At 45.7% G+C, this 15,861-nt stretch overlaps 2 protein-coding genes across 3 annotated transcripts; one reads left to right on the forward strand and one right to left on the reverse strand.

Annotated features, from left to right (window-relative positions):
• Positions 1-353: 353 nt before the first annotated feature.
• LOC108665320 (thioredoxin-2) lies at positions 354-2,332 on the forward strand (the record flags this gene model as incomplete). The annotated part of the gene is given in 2 exon segments (XM_018152064.2): positions 354-479; positions 2,129-2,332. Coding segments are annotated over 2 exon segments (189 nt in total), but the record flags the coding sequence as incomplete, so codon positions are not given.
• A 2,836-nt stretch (positions 2,333-5,168) lies between these two features.
• LOC108665321 (carboxypeptidase M-like) lies at positions 5,169-15,488 on the reverse strand. Of its 2 annotated transcripts, XM_018152065.2 has the most exons (11): positions 15,373-15,488; positions 14,634-14,767; positions 14,115-14,251; positions 13,538-13,725; positions 12,957-12,998; positions 10,801-10,977; positions 10,475-10,593; positions 10,114-10,290; positions 9,585-9,683; positions 9,079-9,156; positions 5,169-6,498 (listed from the first exon to the last, which is right to left on the reverse strand). In XM_018152065.2, the coding sequence occupies exons 1-11, from the start codon at positions 15,449-15,451 to the stop codon at positions 6,340-6,342; spliced, it is 1,389 nt and encodes a 462-aa protein (XP_018007554.1). In that variant the 5' UTR covers positions 15,452-15,488; the 3' UTR covers positions 5,169-6,339. The 2 variants fall into 2 exon arrangements, with proteins under 2 accessions (XP_018007554.1, XP_018007555.1); XM_018152066.2 differs by lacking the exon at positions 12,957-12,998.
• Between the last annotated feature and the right edge of the window lie 373 nt (positions 15,489-15,861).

Here is a 15,861-nt window from a genome sequence, read left to right on the forward strand (position 1 = left end):
GTGTGTGAGGTGAGGTTCGCTGAGGTCGATGCAGTCTTGGTGACGACAGTAAACAAGACGACGCGGCCTTCAGCGCTGCGGCGTTGCAAGTCTTGCCGCGCCGCTGGTGCGCCGTTGATAAGCCACGGCTCTCCACATCGATCCTTGGAGGAGGAGGAGGGGTGGTGGGGGTGTGGGGACATGTACTTGTTTGAGTGTCATGTCTCGATTAGCGCAGCCGTGTTGACATGGCCATCTGGCCGTGTGTTGCCGTGTTGACATGGCCATCTGGCCGTGTGTTGCCGTGTTGACATGGCCATCTGGCCGTGTAAAGGCACTGGGCAAGGACATGTCTGACGTGTTGACGTGTACAGGCGCTGGGCAAGGAGATGTCTGACGTGGTCATCCTGAAGGTGGACGTGGACGAGTGCGAGGACGTGGCGATGACGTACAAGATCTCCTGCATGCCCACCTTCCTCTTCTTCAAGAACGGCCAGAAGGTGGGTCAAGTGGGGCTAGGTGGGTCACGTGGGGCTAGGTGGGTCACGTGGGGCTAGGTGGGTCACGTGGGGCTAGGTGGGTCACGTGGGGCTAGGTGGGTCACGTGGGGCTAGGTGGATCACGTGGGGCTAGGTGGGTCACGTGGGGCTAGGTGGGTCCAGTGGGGCGAGGTGGGTCAAGTGGGCTGAGAGGGGATAACCTCCTGAGATGCGTCTTGCTGCTCTAGCCTCTCTTAACTTTCTGTATTGACTATTGAGGAATCATTCTGTGCCGTAGTCGAGGCAAGGAGTTCATCTAGCCATTGTTCGCTCATTCGTAGAGAAGACTTCAGTCTAGTCTCACTGCCAATATTCCCTCTTAGACTCTATGACTTGCATGTAACAATATCAATCTCAATTATCATATAACCGACATTTATTAGCTTCAATCAGCATTATCAGTATCAGAACTCTAATTTTTATCAGAATTCCAATCATTAGATGCAGTAGCAGTTACTCAAGTCTTAATAATTCTTTTTTTTCGCTGTTTTACTGTCTGCTATTTGTGTGAGTTTATTTTTATTCCTTAATTAGTATTCCTTTTTATTACTGGTACTCGAGACAATTTATATGCATGGTACTCGGAACAAATTACTGCTTCAATTATGCAATCACATCAAATCAATTAGCTATCACTTTGTATTAAACTTCACTGTCGAGCGTTGCCTCAAGTGTTGGCTGAGGAACCCGCTGTTACCGTTGCTTTACTTTCTTCACTTTCGACGTCAAGTCTCCAAACGTCCTTTTGTATTTTCCTTCAAGAGTACATCACTTCCTTTTATTGTTTTCTCTTACTTTTTGAACATAATCCTTCCACCTTCTAATGATCTCAAGCATCGAAAGTCGTTTAAATCTTATTAGGTTCGTTAGTTGTCATGACTGACATTTTGTGTTCATATGATGCACATGCTCCTATTAACTGATATTTTAGGTGCAAATAACCATTCTGTTTGTGTACTTCGATACATTTGCCTTACAGTGATGGGGGCAATGCCGTTACGGATTTTCATGAACTATTCATTACCCATTCATTGACCCATTATAGCGGCCATCGCTTCAAAATTTCAATCAAATTAACCAATTGTTATATACTTGAACAGAATATATAATTATTAGAATTTGGCCACCTTCTAAGCCGTGCCTGACTAACGCCCGAAATATTGGCCGTATTCTTTAGTTCAATATGTATCAGCTGAATTATTTCTTGCCTTATTTGTGATATTGTGTGAGACGATCCAAATACCTCACGACTAGGGAGGTATTTTACACAATACCGTCACTAGTGTCTGCCGTCACTAGTGTCTGCCGTCACTAGTATTCTCCATCATTAGTGTCCTCCGTCCTAGTCTCCGCCGTCACTAGTATCCTCTGTCACTAGTATCCTCTGTCACTAGTATCCTCTGTCACTAGTATCCTCTGTCACTAGTATCCTCTGTCACTAGTATCCTCTGTCACTAGTATCCGCCGTCNCCGTAACTAGTATCCTCCGTCACTAGTATCCGCCGGCACTAGTATCCTCCGTCACTAGTATCCGCCATCACTAGTATCCTCCGTCACTAGTATCCTCCGTCACTAGTATCCTCCGTCACTAGTGTCTTGTGTGTGTGCAGGTGGACGACTTCTCAGGGGCCAACTACGAAAAGCTCGTGGAGACCGTCAAGAAGCACCGCTAAGCCGCAACCTCGAGGGCTTCACATCCTCTGCCCCTCGGGACGCCCTCACCTGCGGGTGTTGTCCTGCGGTCAACATTCCTGCGCGCCGCTTGTGGCCTTCGAATTGTTCACGTTTAATCATTAATAAAAGTTTAGTGCGCAGCGTCCTTCTATTCCCTGCCAAACGGCTCCTAACTGATGTTTTCTAGCACAACTGATGATACCCTAGCCTAACTGATGGTTCCCTAGCCTAACTGATAATGGTTCACTAGCCTGATAGTTCACAAGTCCAACTGATAGTTCCCTAGCATAACTGATAGTTTCCTAGCCTAACTGATGGTTCCCTAGCACTACTGTTACTTCGATTTTACGACTGATAGTTTTGTTCTCGAATCAACATACAACATTATGGCTTCCCTGGAGGTGTAAATCCGTACTGCAAGACCTCTCTGAGGTACACGGAGCGGCCTGTGCTCATTTAGCTGCCGATTTTTTGTAGATTTAACTTGAAAAGCCGTCAGTGGATGGCTCATAGAGTGGGGAGCTCTTAACTGTTTTTCATAATACTGCCCAGGACGCTGAAGCTCAATAAATATTAAATGGCGAGTGATATTTGACTTGTGCTGCTTGCTGTCTCCCAGCGCCTGTGTGCGCTCACACTCACCCTCTGGCCCGAGCAACGCCGAGCAGACTTACTAGTTACCGTACTGTGTCATTAATGTGATCTCGTGCTCGGATTCAAATGTGACAAATCCCTGATTGATTTCTCGCACTTAGAGACATAATGCAACCCGGAGAAAATGTTTAAAAAATAATTATGCGCCCAGCGCCTCTTTTGCTATTCTATTTAAAGTTGAAAACTTTTTCTTAATTGTGGCCAAACTACTACCTTTTTTTTTCTTCGTTGACGCACCGACGGCTGTGGCAGGTGGGATGAGGGGAAGTAAGCATTTCCACGTGGCATGGGGGAACCTGGAAGGCCAGGCTGGCAGGTCTGAACAGTGGGAAAAAGGATGGGTTCATTGGTTATGCTGATTACAAACTTGTTTAGGAGCGGAACTGTGAACACCACTCAGCCAGCTGAATCTATGCACCACTGCTGAAACTGTGCACCACTCTGCTGAATCTATGCACCACTCAGCTGAAACTGTGCACCACTCTGCTGAAACTGCACCACTCTGCTGAAACTGTGCACCACTCTGCCGAATCTATGCAATGCTCAGCTGAAACTGTGCACCACTCTGCTGAAACTGTGCGTCCCTCGCAGCTAGTCGCTAAAACTCGTGTAATACTTGTCCGAACAACGGTTTGCAGGGTACAGTAACCAATGATGACTACGTAACTGTTTTGATCGCGCTAGGAAAATGCGGTATAGCTTTCTTTTTAAAATAGAACGTATCTATTGAAGGTCGGCGAGGTAAATGCTGTGGGGACATCGGCATCGACAGAAGCTGTTTTCTATTTGGCACAACCTAGTGTAACACCGTCGTTTATTTTGAAAGCTTCCATACACACATAATAAATTCAGTCTCAATCAAACGGTTGTAAAACGTATATTAAACCAATTTGCAATATAATATGGTTGTGCACAATAATGATGCAATTAATTCAAATCCACGGAAACGTGCTGGGTAAGAAATGTGACTGACCGATGTGGTATAGGAGTACAACATATGTGGTACAGGAGTATGCTCATCGAAAAGCCGACATCGACTTGAGCTATCAAAGCTCTGTGAACAACCTCTGTGTTAGAAGTTATCGTATGAAAGTGTGCTCATTTTTGGGATAAAAATAGGTAGGTACTTTTACATTGTTTAAATATGCGTAAAGACTCACGACATACAATTAGATTAAAAACTTAGGGATAGGCTCGGCCGCTCGGGCAACGACAGATCTTTAGTTGCGAGTACCAATAAACTCCCCAAGAACTTGTCCATTGTCGTCCGCAAATCGGGGTGGCCAGATAAGCCGTTTTCCGGCCAAATTCGACGATCCGGGCCCTTCCAAATGCGTTGGCCGGCAGTCAACCATGAAGGCCCTTAAACATTTTTGAACGGATATTAAACGTTATGGGTACTTTTTTCAACCTGAAAATTTGATTTATTTTGCGCTGAAAATAACTAATATGCTTGTAAATAATATTAAAATTGGGGACTTTTAGTGAAGTAATTTGGCAGTTATTTTATTGCTACCATCAGGCAACCCCGGCCTGCGTCACTTGCCCTACACCGGCCGCTAATATCAACACCAGGAATATCAGGAGGGAGAGACTTCCGTAGAATACAAATTTGTGCAGCTCGCGGCCGACAGTCTTTTTTGAAACTGGGTTCTGTAGGTGTCCATTTTCTGCAGTAATTTTAACAGCCGTGGTCCGTCGATTGTTCCTCACAATTCATTTTTGAAAACGATGGTCTCTCTTAGATAACTTCGACTTTCCTGAGCTTTGCTGAGGACGTTTTTCCATCTCCTTCAAACGCCAGTAATTTTGAGACAGTCCCTCTAGAAACATCAAGCATGCGGGAAGTTTCTGTCACACTAGCACCTGCCTGCCATACGGGCACCAACAACTTGGCCTCTTTGAAATTCGGAGAGGTTTGCCATGTATAGGTTAGGTTATAGGCACAAAAATTCACTAAAAATATCTGTGCAAAGATGAAATATCAATTAGCAACAACAATAAAAACATAAAAATATGACACGTTTTCTTTGTTTATAACATGTTAAAAAAATACGACATCAAAGCGTCAGGTGTTTCCCTTATTTTGTCTAACCCCTGTAGCTCACCTACGGTGAAACATTTGCCACGAATTCGCTTTCCATTAGCATCCTGAGAGAGCCCTCACATCAGTGAAGCAATGCGGTGCTAGAAATAGGAATGCTGTTTAAAAACGAGTCTGTCTAGCGATGCGAGGTGTTGAACGAGTTGCAAGTCATTGAGCTTTAAGCGCTGCGGATATTGAGGCTGGCGGAGGTAAGGGAAGACTCATTAAAAATCACGTTAAGTGTGTTTAATGTAATGGTAAGTGACTGGCGCAGCTCACCATGTGGCCGCACTGCAATCAACTTGGAACTGTCAATTCGGTGCTACACACAACGTGACAAACAATAATATGGATCTTACCGCTTATAACGTTAATAATAACACTACATTAACATTCAATATTGCCACGAATAATATTATTTATGTATTCCATTCCCACATAAATGACCGATAATGTGACGGTAACGTATCTTCATTAATCCTTTGATCTAGTGACCAATATTTTATCCCATGTTTACGAGACGGCGTTTTACCTCCTGGTCTTTCTACCTACATTTTACCCCTTCGTTTTTTACTTAATTTTACCCTTAGGTGCCGTGATCTACATCTTACCCACTGGTCACGTGCGTTGACACATTCAATGACAATTTTTCCTTAAAAAAGACAAAACGCACCACGTGATCGGGTAATGGATTTAAATATGCGCTCATTTCGGCGACAAATTTGACTTTAACGATGGCCCCTGGCAGAAAGCTTGTTCTCCTCTGAGGGCATCGTTGGTCGCGTGATACCACAATTAACAGAAGTGTGCTCCTTGCAGCTACGAACTACACATCAACTAGTGTTATCTATACCATCTATACCTACTTTAACAATCACTAGACAATCAACTGCTGATTATGTCTGGGTAACTCATCTAAAACTACCTAAATTCAGGTCTCTATCGGTAACATTTACATAATTCTCTGTCTCAAAATAAATAACCTTTTTGAAAGTAGTATCTAAATATTGCTTGACAAGCCACGTTCAGGCAGCTAAGGCCAGAAAGGTCCATCATTACCACGCACAGCGCGGGCTGTCGTTTTGAAGGTTTTACAAAATTGGGAACAAATTCCTGGCACTAATGGCTTCGTTGTTTCGACAGTCCACCTCTTCAAAAAGTTTGCCTCACAAAAATGTCGAAAATGGAAGTGACATGGAGCGAGTGATATGAAGGAGACATTGAGCAAGTGACATAAGTGCTACAAAGAAAGTGGTTACAAACGCAGACAAACTTCATCTGTTCTAAATATTCAATGCTAATTGCACTAGACTGATGTGGTCGCTCTGTCGCCATCATCCCATGCTGTTGAAGAAGTTGGTCCCTCTACCACCATCTTCACTACGAGCTGAAGTTTGACCTCTGCCATCATCCGAGGCTGCTGAAGAAGTTGGACACTCTGCTGCTGACGCTCCCCAGCAGGTTGGCTATGCCCCCCAATGCGCCCTCGCGTTGAGGTGCTGAGCCCTGGAGCGTGTTTGGTCCGCCCACGAAGTTTACAGGGCGGCGGCGGATTTCTTGGTGCGCCTGTTGGGTGATCAACGTCAGGGAGCTTTCTTTGGTGGGCAGAGCTAGGAAGATCTGTTGTGGTTGGTGTGCACCAGGTTGTTGCCAAGGTAAGTTAGCTAGTTCTGGACAGTGTGTGTCAGGTTGTTGCCATCGCACGTTAATGTTGTTGCCACTGTGTGTCAGGTTGTGGTCACTACTCACTGGTCACTTGGTCAGTGTATGTTGGGATGATGCCGGGGTAGGTTACGTAGTTAAGATCAGCATAGGCAGTGTAAATTCAAGTGTCCAGGGTGTGTATAATATAATTAGGTTGTTATAGTCGGCTTAGGTAAGGCTGTTGCGGCCATTGCAAGTTAGGTGCTTACTGCCAAAGTAGGCTAGGTTGGGCCATGATATATTAAGCAGTTACTACTAACTGGTAAGGTATGTAACCGTATGTTATACCGTTAAATAGTTGCTGCTTGATTAGGTAACGTTATTTTGATCAGGGCATGTCAGCTTTTTGCTGCTGACTAAGTTTATTACTGCTGTGGTGGGTGCATACGGTTGCTTTTAGAACTGTTTTTTTTATAGTTAAATTGGTGTTAAGACTTGTGGTGACAAAGGCAGAATTGGTGCTGATTAGATTAAATTCCACCTGGTTATAGTGTGTTCCTTTACGTAATGCAAAATTAGTATAGAGAGTACTATAATAGGTTAATTACCGTACCCTTTACCGTTCATGCACACTACCGTATAAATTGCTAAGATTGATGGAATAAAACAGGGTATATCTAAAGTTTCTACACCAAGTGATCTAGAATTTCAAATTAGGTGAACCGATTCTGTAAAACTGGTGGGCTAAAAACAAAACACAATTATAAACTAGAGACAAGTAAATACATGCAAACAACATGCAACGCCCAAGAATGTCGTGGGCGACTGACCAACCCTCCCCCCCTCTCCCCTGAACCAATTGGAAAAAGATCTCACCCACCAGCAGTTGCCAGTTCCCCCTAAGTTGGCAGTAGCCGCTGGTTTTGTTCCAATGCAAGCATATATTTTCTTGTGATTGATATTTGGACAAATTCCCTCGATATTATCTCTTCTTATTGATTAACGAGATTTGACTTCAAGAATCGAGTTTTCGAAACTCGAACATCCAAAGGGAAGGAGCTTAAATTAATCAAGATATCAAAATCCATTTCTTTTCAGGCCCTTACCTTTTCTCCCTTATTCTCTAAGTCATTCTTTAATCGTTTCTATCCCTTTATCCCAATTACAGTATATGATCCATGATCCGTACTTTCTTTTCCTTTTTTCCTCCTATTCAAATTCGTCCCCCGCTACCGTCCCATTCCTGTGTGTAGCCTTCCCCCCGACATTACCAGGCGGTTCTCTGCCTGCACCGCCGGCGCCGTCACGAGGACACGAGGTTCGCCATCCGCGTCTCGGGCACGAGGAGACGTGCAGGGGACGTGAGATAAGATGATGCCACGTGCAGGGGACGTGAGATAAGATGATGCCACGTGCAGGTGACATAAGACCAGGCCTCGTCATGCAGGCTTACATTTGTGCATGATGCTGCCACGTCATGTAGCACGTCAAGTTTACAATGTTTAGTAGATTAGTGAATCACGTCACGTCATGCAGTGTAAGTAGTGCGAAGACAGGTAGGGAGTGGGTTGTTGGGAGATGTTCACTGAGCTAACATTGAATGGGGTAAGCGATGAAAATAACCGACAGTCCGCGCAGGTTCGGCCAATCAGAACCAAAATGTCAAATATTGAAGATACGAAGTTGAATGAACAAAAAGTTTAGTGGGGAGTCTTTTAGTCGATAGTTTTGAGCAGTGGGTTGTGCGCTGAAGTTCGGTGGGTAATGCCAGTGGGCAGTGGATCAGGGTGCAGCAGATCAGTGGGAATGGATCAATGGTTAATGGATCAGTGGGTATACCGGGCAGAGGGCAAGACGCTGCGGAGAGATATCAGAGCTATCACCTGAGGTAGAAGAAAAGAAGATTTGCCAGCGTTAGTGAATACGATTAGAGGGTACGCCTGAGTAGAGTGTACGTAGGAGTGCCTGAGGGTACGCCTGAGTACAGAGAGTGTACGTAGGAGTTCCTGAGGGTACGCCTGAGTACAGAGAGTGTACGTAGGAGTTCCTGAGGGTACGCCTGAGTACAGAGAGTGTACGTAGGAGTGCCTGCCTGAGGGTACGCCTGAGTACAGAGAGTGTACGTAGGAGTGTATTGAGTATACGTTGAGGACAGTTCCAAGATTGCATGGCACCAGCTCATGAGAGGGCAGCCGAGAAATATAATTAAATGTTGACATTAAAATGCATGCGCAGGCACTCATGAGTCATGCAGTAAAACGAGTCGTCTTAACCAGGAGGCTTTCATGCGTGTTAGGCGCCAAAGAATATACTAAAATAAATAAGATATGTTAGAAAATATTTTACACCATGCCTGTATTGCTATTTACTCTTCTATAAAGGAAGTGCAGCCCAGAATTACACATTCAGCAATGTTCAGATAAATTTGATAGATTAAAAATGTTCAGAAAACATTTTTCCCGATCAATAAATAAAAAGTGTAATATTGTAGTAAGAACTCACTACCACGTCGGAGGACGCGGCTGACATCAGCCCTCCCGCGGGGCGCCCCCCACTGCTGCTCGGGGGGCTGGGGGACTCCTGGGGGACAAGGAGGGGGAGACGTGATGGGGGGAGGGGAGACGTGATGGAGGGAGGGGAGACGTGATGGAGGGAGGGGAGACGTGATGGGGGGAGGGGAGACGTGATGGAGGGAGGGGAGACGTGATGGGGGGAGGGGAGACGTGATGGAGGCAGAAGAGACGTAGAATCTTGTATATCATGTCAAGAATTGTGACAATTGTGTCCAGCTGCTCCAGCATGGACAATATATAACACATTTGTGATAGGCACCGCTTAACTTCTCCCCCGACAGAGGTTGTCGGCTTGCAGCATTCTGTGGAACGAACCTAAAGCTGTGTCTGGAGACCCATTTTGTTGTCTTAGTGAGTTTTTAGTGCATCGCAGAAGAGCGTTATGCATAACAGGTTAAGGTTACCACATTGTAGTGAGTTTTGTACCACACTCACGTTACGGTGGTCGGGGAAGAGCGTTATGTTCAGCAGAGTTGGATTGCTTTCTTCAACGTAGAATTCGTCTTGACGAGGCAGGAAGCCTTCAGCGTACGCCTACAGACAACACAAGGATGTTAAAATCAAACAAATATCAACAGGTACAATTAAAGTTTCAAGAAGTTTTAACCTTCTTGAACTTCGTAAACCTTCACCAATTCATAATAAGCTATCACCAAGTCATAGGTAGTACTCACCAAGTGAAGTGTGCTTCCTCCTCATGTCATTGAATCAATGGTAAAGTTAGTGTTCAAGTGACCAAAGCGGTCGAAGTTCAGATTGCAGATCAATCGCGGAGATTGCACGTATCCATTGTTCTGATAACCATTAATAACGATTGTGCATAAGCAGCCATTTTAGAAGTACATTTGTGGTGGCAGTACTCGATCGTCTTTATATTATTCTAGCAGGTACATGTACATGTCATGCTACCATGCAGTACATCCCTTCGGCCGGGAAAACTGTCCTGATACTCTGCAGTACTCGCCTCTATTTTGTAGCTCCCCGGCAGGAGCACACGCCAGTACTCTCCATATTTGGTGCTCGTGAAGCCCACGTCACGCCCCGTGATCTTGAGGGCAGCGTCTTCAATGGGATTGCCTTGAGGGTCCATCACAAACCCCCGCACTCCACGGTGGACCTCACCCAGGTACCGCACCAGAGCCTGCGAGGGACGTGGCGAAATGAAGTATATTGTATACTTCACAGTAGCTTTATTATTTGCTCAGGTTATGTTTAATGCATTGAGGCCATGATAGGTCTAGTGACAATATTAGCGTAGCTGAGGTGAGGTATTGCGCATATTTAGGTTAGCTACCAAGATAGCTCTGTAAGTTATTCTCCATCACCTTCTTATTGTCACGCCAAAAGTCACGCAGCTTCGTCTCGCGAGGATATTTGCAGCAAGAGATCTCGAGCGTGATGTCCATGCAGCCATGCCAGACGTAGTGATAGTCCTGCATGCCGCCTGAGGTGAGAAGATCATAGATAACATCTCTGCACATTAAAATTGCACAAAATATCTGCAGGAAATATGCTAGTGCTTAGCTTTGGCACTGTAGGTAAAAACATTAATTGCTGAATGTGGGCAGGGTTGTTAGGACAAGAGTTGGTTGGGGGTTGGTTGTAGAAATGATGTTTTTGGGGACTATGCAAGTGATTATGTACCACGTACCAGTTAGGGGGTACCACTGAGCCCCGTTGGTCGTGCCATTGGGGAAGGCAGAGGCCCCAGGCTTGCAGGGGAGGCCAAGGTGCATGGTCGCGTGGTTGAAAGAGTAGGTAGACGCCAAATGCCTGAAGACGTCGTCGTCGGGGGTGAGTGACGGACTCGAGTAGAATTGCTGGAACACTGCACAGTACCAAGCGTGTTACTAGATGTTCGTTACGCGGTAACTAGTAACTAGTATTGTTGAGTCACGCTAACTAGTATTGTTGAGTTGGAATAGTAACTAGTATTGTTGAGTCACGCTCATGCAGTCACTCTTCTGCCATACTTCAGAGGCGAGGGGCGTCATGCAGTCACTTTTCTGTCATACTTTAGGCTACAGAGTAGCAAGGGTCTTGAGGCCTCTCGAAGTCCGGAGTCTTTAGGCCACAGGGTATTCAGTGTCTTCAAGCCTCAGAGTAGTCAGTGTCTTCGAGTCTCAGGGTAGTCAGTATTTAAGTCCAGGGTAGTCAGCGTCTTTGAGTCTTAGGGTAGTCAGTGTCTTTGAGTCTCAGGGTAGTCAGTGTCTTTAAGTCTCAGGGTAGTCAGCGTCTTTGAGTCTCAGGGTAGTCAGTGTCTTTGAGTCTCAGTATAGTCAGTGTCTTTAAGTCTCAGGGTAGTCAGTGTCTTTAAGTCTCAAGGTAGTCACGGCTATTAGGCCTTCTGGTTGCCAGAATCTTTAACCCTCAGGGTAGTCGCGGTCATTGGGCCTCAGAGTAGCCAGGATCGTAAGTCCTCAGTGTAGTCAGGATCTTTAGGCCTCAAAGTAGTAACAGTCTTTGGGTCTCACTGTAGCCAAGACCTATAGACCTCAGAGCTGCAATAAACAATAAGCCTCAGGGTAGGAAGGATCTGTAAGCTGGAGAACAGCAAAAGTCTTTAGGCCTGAGGTTACCAAGGACCGCTATAGTTCAGGTTACCAAGGGCTTTTCAGCCATAGGTTAGTAGAGGCCTATAAGTTACATTCACCAACCAAGTATGGCGACTTGGGTGACTCACCATCCCTGAGCTGCAGCTCCTGGGTGGTTTTTACCCGCGCCTCCATGTACTGCAGGAGGTCTTCTGCATGCAGGGGGCCTTGTAAGGAACGTTAGGGTTGGTTAGTACACACCGACCTCAGCATTAAGAGACATGCTTATGAGGGAGGGACATGCTGCTACACCCGTACTGCTAACTGCAGGACATGCTGGCCTACTATGCAGGCAACCAACGACACCAGGTAAAAGTTAGTGAAGCTCTGAAATTTCAGACTATAAGGTAGACCAAATTACTGAACAAGGACCATGGATGAGTTAGCTGCATTCAAGAGTAAGTTAGTTGTAGTATGCACTCAACTGCATTGATGAAACTAGCACCAATATAGTGTTATTGCAAGCCATCTTACAGGTAAGGTGTCGTTCCTAGATGCATTATTATAAGCACGTTAAGATCGGCACTTCAAAAACGCGATTAACAGATCAGGAAAATATAATTGAATTGGCAAGATGTTGCGTGATGTAAATAACACTATACCGACAAAGTCCACCTCTACCTCGCCTCACTCAACTTGAACTGATGACGTACCATTGAAGCCCATCTCAGTGCTGGGATGGACCTAAATCTACCTTGAATCCTGTCCTGTGTCAGTAAATTTCAACGTACAATTAAGTATGAACAGAGAATGGAAACAATTCAAGTTGTATTAGCATAGGAGAATTATAGACATATTACCGGATATAATGTTACGAGGTAAAGTACACTACGTAGGACCCATAAACACCATGTCGGGGAAATGATCAAAAACTTATGAATCTATTGCCGAAAAAAAAAACACACCAAGATCAAGCAGTGCGGTGACGTGCGGGGAGAGGGTTGTTCAAAAACACGTAAGCTACCGAGGGCAGAACTGGTGTGGCTAAGACATTCATATAAATAACATTTGAGTGATTGATCACATTACAATAGATCTAGCATTCATCGTTAATGAGTACCAAAATAAACCACATTAGATGGCTAAACATTCTGAAAATATGACGTTTCGGCTGCGTATAGGCATGAAATTCGTGCGTACGGCTACACATGCAGGAAATTTAGAGACACGGCGCAAAGACGACAACCAAAGGTCGGGAATCTGGATGAGTTACCTCCACAGAGCGGCTTGCGGTGACAGTCCTCCGTGCCAGGGCCAGCAGACAAATGAGAAGGTGAGTCGTGGTGAGTACACGTAAGAGTATAGGCATGTCAAGGTGATATGCGTAAGAGTATAGGCATGTCAAGGTGATATGCGTAAGAGTATAGGCATGTCAAGGTGATATGCGTAAGAGTATAGACATGTCAAGGTGATATGGGTAAGAGCATAGACATGTCAAGTTGATATGCGTAAGAGTATAGGCATGTCAAGAAGATATGCGTAGGTGTATAGGTCGATTGAATTAATGAGAGACACGAGACGAGACGCTATTGTATACGACGCCATAAGTAAAGAGTTAGTTAATCAGAGCAACACCCACGGGGTTAGGGGGAGTTATTTAATGTCCGTGGGGTAGAGCGCGACCAGGTAAGAAGAGTTCAGCTCAGCAAGATACATGAGTGTTGAACGAAGTGTAGAAAGTATTTGAACAGCTCCAGGTAAGAACTTGTACAAAACGGCAATACTCACAGTTGTAGGGTGACTGCTGAAAGGGGTTATAAGCCTTCAAATAAAAGTTATTTAAGTCACACTCACGGGTGTTGGGGGAGTTGTCGAAAGGGTAGGAAGCAACCAAAGCCCCCCCGTGCAAGTTTGCGGAGATGACGAACTGTATGCGGGCAATCCAGAGCTTCACAGCCTCTGTCTCCGCCTGGCTGTTTTTGTTGCTCGACTTGAAGTAGTCGGGGAAGTTGCGGTTTAGGTCAAACCCCTGCGAGTTGTACCTTGGGGCAAGGAGGGGCATTAAATAATTACCGAGGGGCGTAAGGGGTAAGAAAGGTTACGAATATTCTCACTCAAAACGGAGAGGTTCGTCTCTCAAGGCATGAAGAATCGACAAAATATTTCCTTAGGGAGTTGGGAGATTTCTTGCAATCCGTATTCATAACTAAGGGAATTGGTAACAAAACTTTGATGAGTTGTACATCGGGAGCATGGGTGATTCAGCATGAAATAACGGTTATCGTAGTGACAATAATAACGGTAAGAGTAGTTGGGTCAAAGGCAGTAACTCCATCCGTATTTAGTGAGATAGATGATAGTCGTAAGAGTAGGCAGTGGTGCGGTCAGTTTGGTAATGCTGGGTTTGCAGGCAATGTGCTTGGGAGCTCACCTGCCCTGTCCTCCTTGGCAGGTTCCCTCCTTGGCGACAGAGAAGCCGTCGGGGTTAAGTGAGGGCATGATGTGAATCCGCGTGTTGTCCAGCAGCCAGCGTACGTATGTATCATGTTGGTACTGCGTCACCAGGTGCTGTGGGACCAGGTACATGACAAGGTATTTGTTAAATATACTGCAGTAGGTACAATGTTGTTACTGGGTCACCAGGTGCTGTGGCACGTTGGTTCTTTACCGGGCACTTTACTAGTCAAGTACTTTGCAATCACAACATACTTTATAGCCTATAAGTATGTGACATGTAGGTTCCTGACCGATGCAGACCATTTATTTAATGGTCGTATGGACACATGTAAGGGGTATTTCGCATAGGTGCGTGGTAAGTATATATCAATACGAGGCATAACATGAAGGTGTGTGGCATGTAGGTACATTTACGAGGCACATAATAAATAATTGTAAAATTTATGTTCCTGTTTGAGTTATAGTATTTAAGTACTTGGAAGGTAGATAGTACCTGTATGAGGTGCAGCAACATCTCTCTGCCCACGGCTTCGTTGCCATGCATGTTGCCCACATACTTGACGTTTGGCTGGCCTACGATGGGGCGATAAGGGGAGGATGACAGTACCAGCACCCATAGCTCACGACCTGTGATGGGTGATATGGTGCCGGCATAATAAAGAGTGGCGTATGTGGGACCAAAATTATGTATCATGACTCATGCTCGGGCCTAAATGTTGCCAGGAGGAGTTAGGACAGTACTCTCACCCTGCTCGCTGGTCCCAATGGAGCACACGGCTGTCAGGAGGAAGGACAGTACTCTCACCCTGCACGCTGGTCCCACTGGAGCACACGTCTGTCAAGAGGAGTTAGGACAGTACTCTCACTCTGCACGCTGGTCCCAATGGAGCACACGGCTGTCAGGAGGTGTAAGGACAGTACTCTCACCCTGCACGCTGGTCCCAATGGAGCATACGGCTGTCAGGAGGAGTAAGGACAGTACTCTCACCCTGCACGCTGGTCCCACTGAAGCACACGTCTGTCAAGAGGAGTTAGGACAGTACTCTCACCCTGCACACTGGTCCCAATGGAGCACACGGCTGTCAGGAGGAGTAAGGACAGTACTCTCACCATGCACGCTGGTCCCACTGGCGCACACGTCTGTCACGAGGAGTTAGGACAGTACTCTCACCCTGCACGCTGGTCCCACTGGATCTCACGTCTGTCAGGAGCAGTTATGACAGTACTCTCACCCTGCACGCTGGTCCCAATTGAGTACAGGGCTGTCAGGTTTGGGTACGTCGCTGCCACGCTGCGCAAGTACCACGTCATGGCATCGTGGTCGTGGTAAGTGAAATCCAGTGAATTGTTCGCTCTGCAAAAAGACAGGAACATGTGTGAACACCGACGGCCCAGAGACGAATCTAGTTATGTGGCCATGCTCGGCACTAGAAATGTTGCCACTTTAATCTAGTTATGTGGCCATGCTCGGCACTAGAAATGTTGCCACTTTAATCTAGTTATGTGGCCATGCTCTGCACTAGAAATGTTGCCACTTTAATATAGTTATGTGGCCATGCTCTGCACTAGAAATTTTGGTGTTATACATGCCTCGTAGACGTAGTTTAATATAAGACGTAGCAATGTTTCATTACAATTTTATCTTGTAAAAAGCACAGCGTACAACACTGGCTGTACTTTATCTTGCACAAAGCACAGCAGCACAGCACTGGCTGTACTTC

Source organism: Hyalella azteca, unplaced genomic scaffold, assembly GCF_000764305.2.
Source record: "Hyalella azteca isolate HAZT.00-mixed unplaced genomic scaffold, Hazt_2.0.2 contig7656, whole genome shotgun sequence".
Classification (NCBI taxonomy): domain Eukaryota; kingdom Metazoa; phylum Arthropoda; class Malacostraca; order Amphipoda; family Hyalellidae; genus Hyalella; species Hyalella azteca.

Coding starts and splice junctions, on each gene's coding strand:
- LOC108665321 (XM_018152065.2), bottom strand. CDS start 15,451: ATGACGTGGTACTTGCGCAGCGTGGCAGCGACGTACCCAAACCTGACA. Junction 14,252..14,633: donor TGTTGCTGCACCTCATACAG/GTACTATCTACC, acceptor CTGGTCCCACAG/CACCTGGTGACGCAGTACCA. Junction 13,726..14,114: donor TGCCAAGGAGGACAGGGCAG/GTGAGCTCCCAA, acceptor CCTTGCCCCAAG/GTACAACTCGCAGGGGTTTG.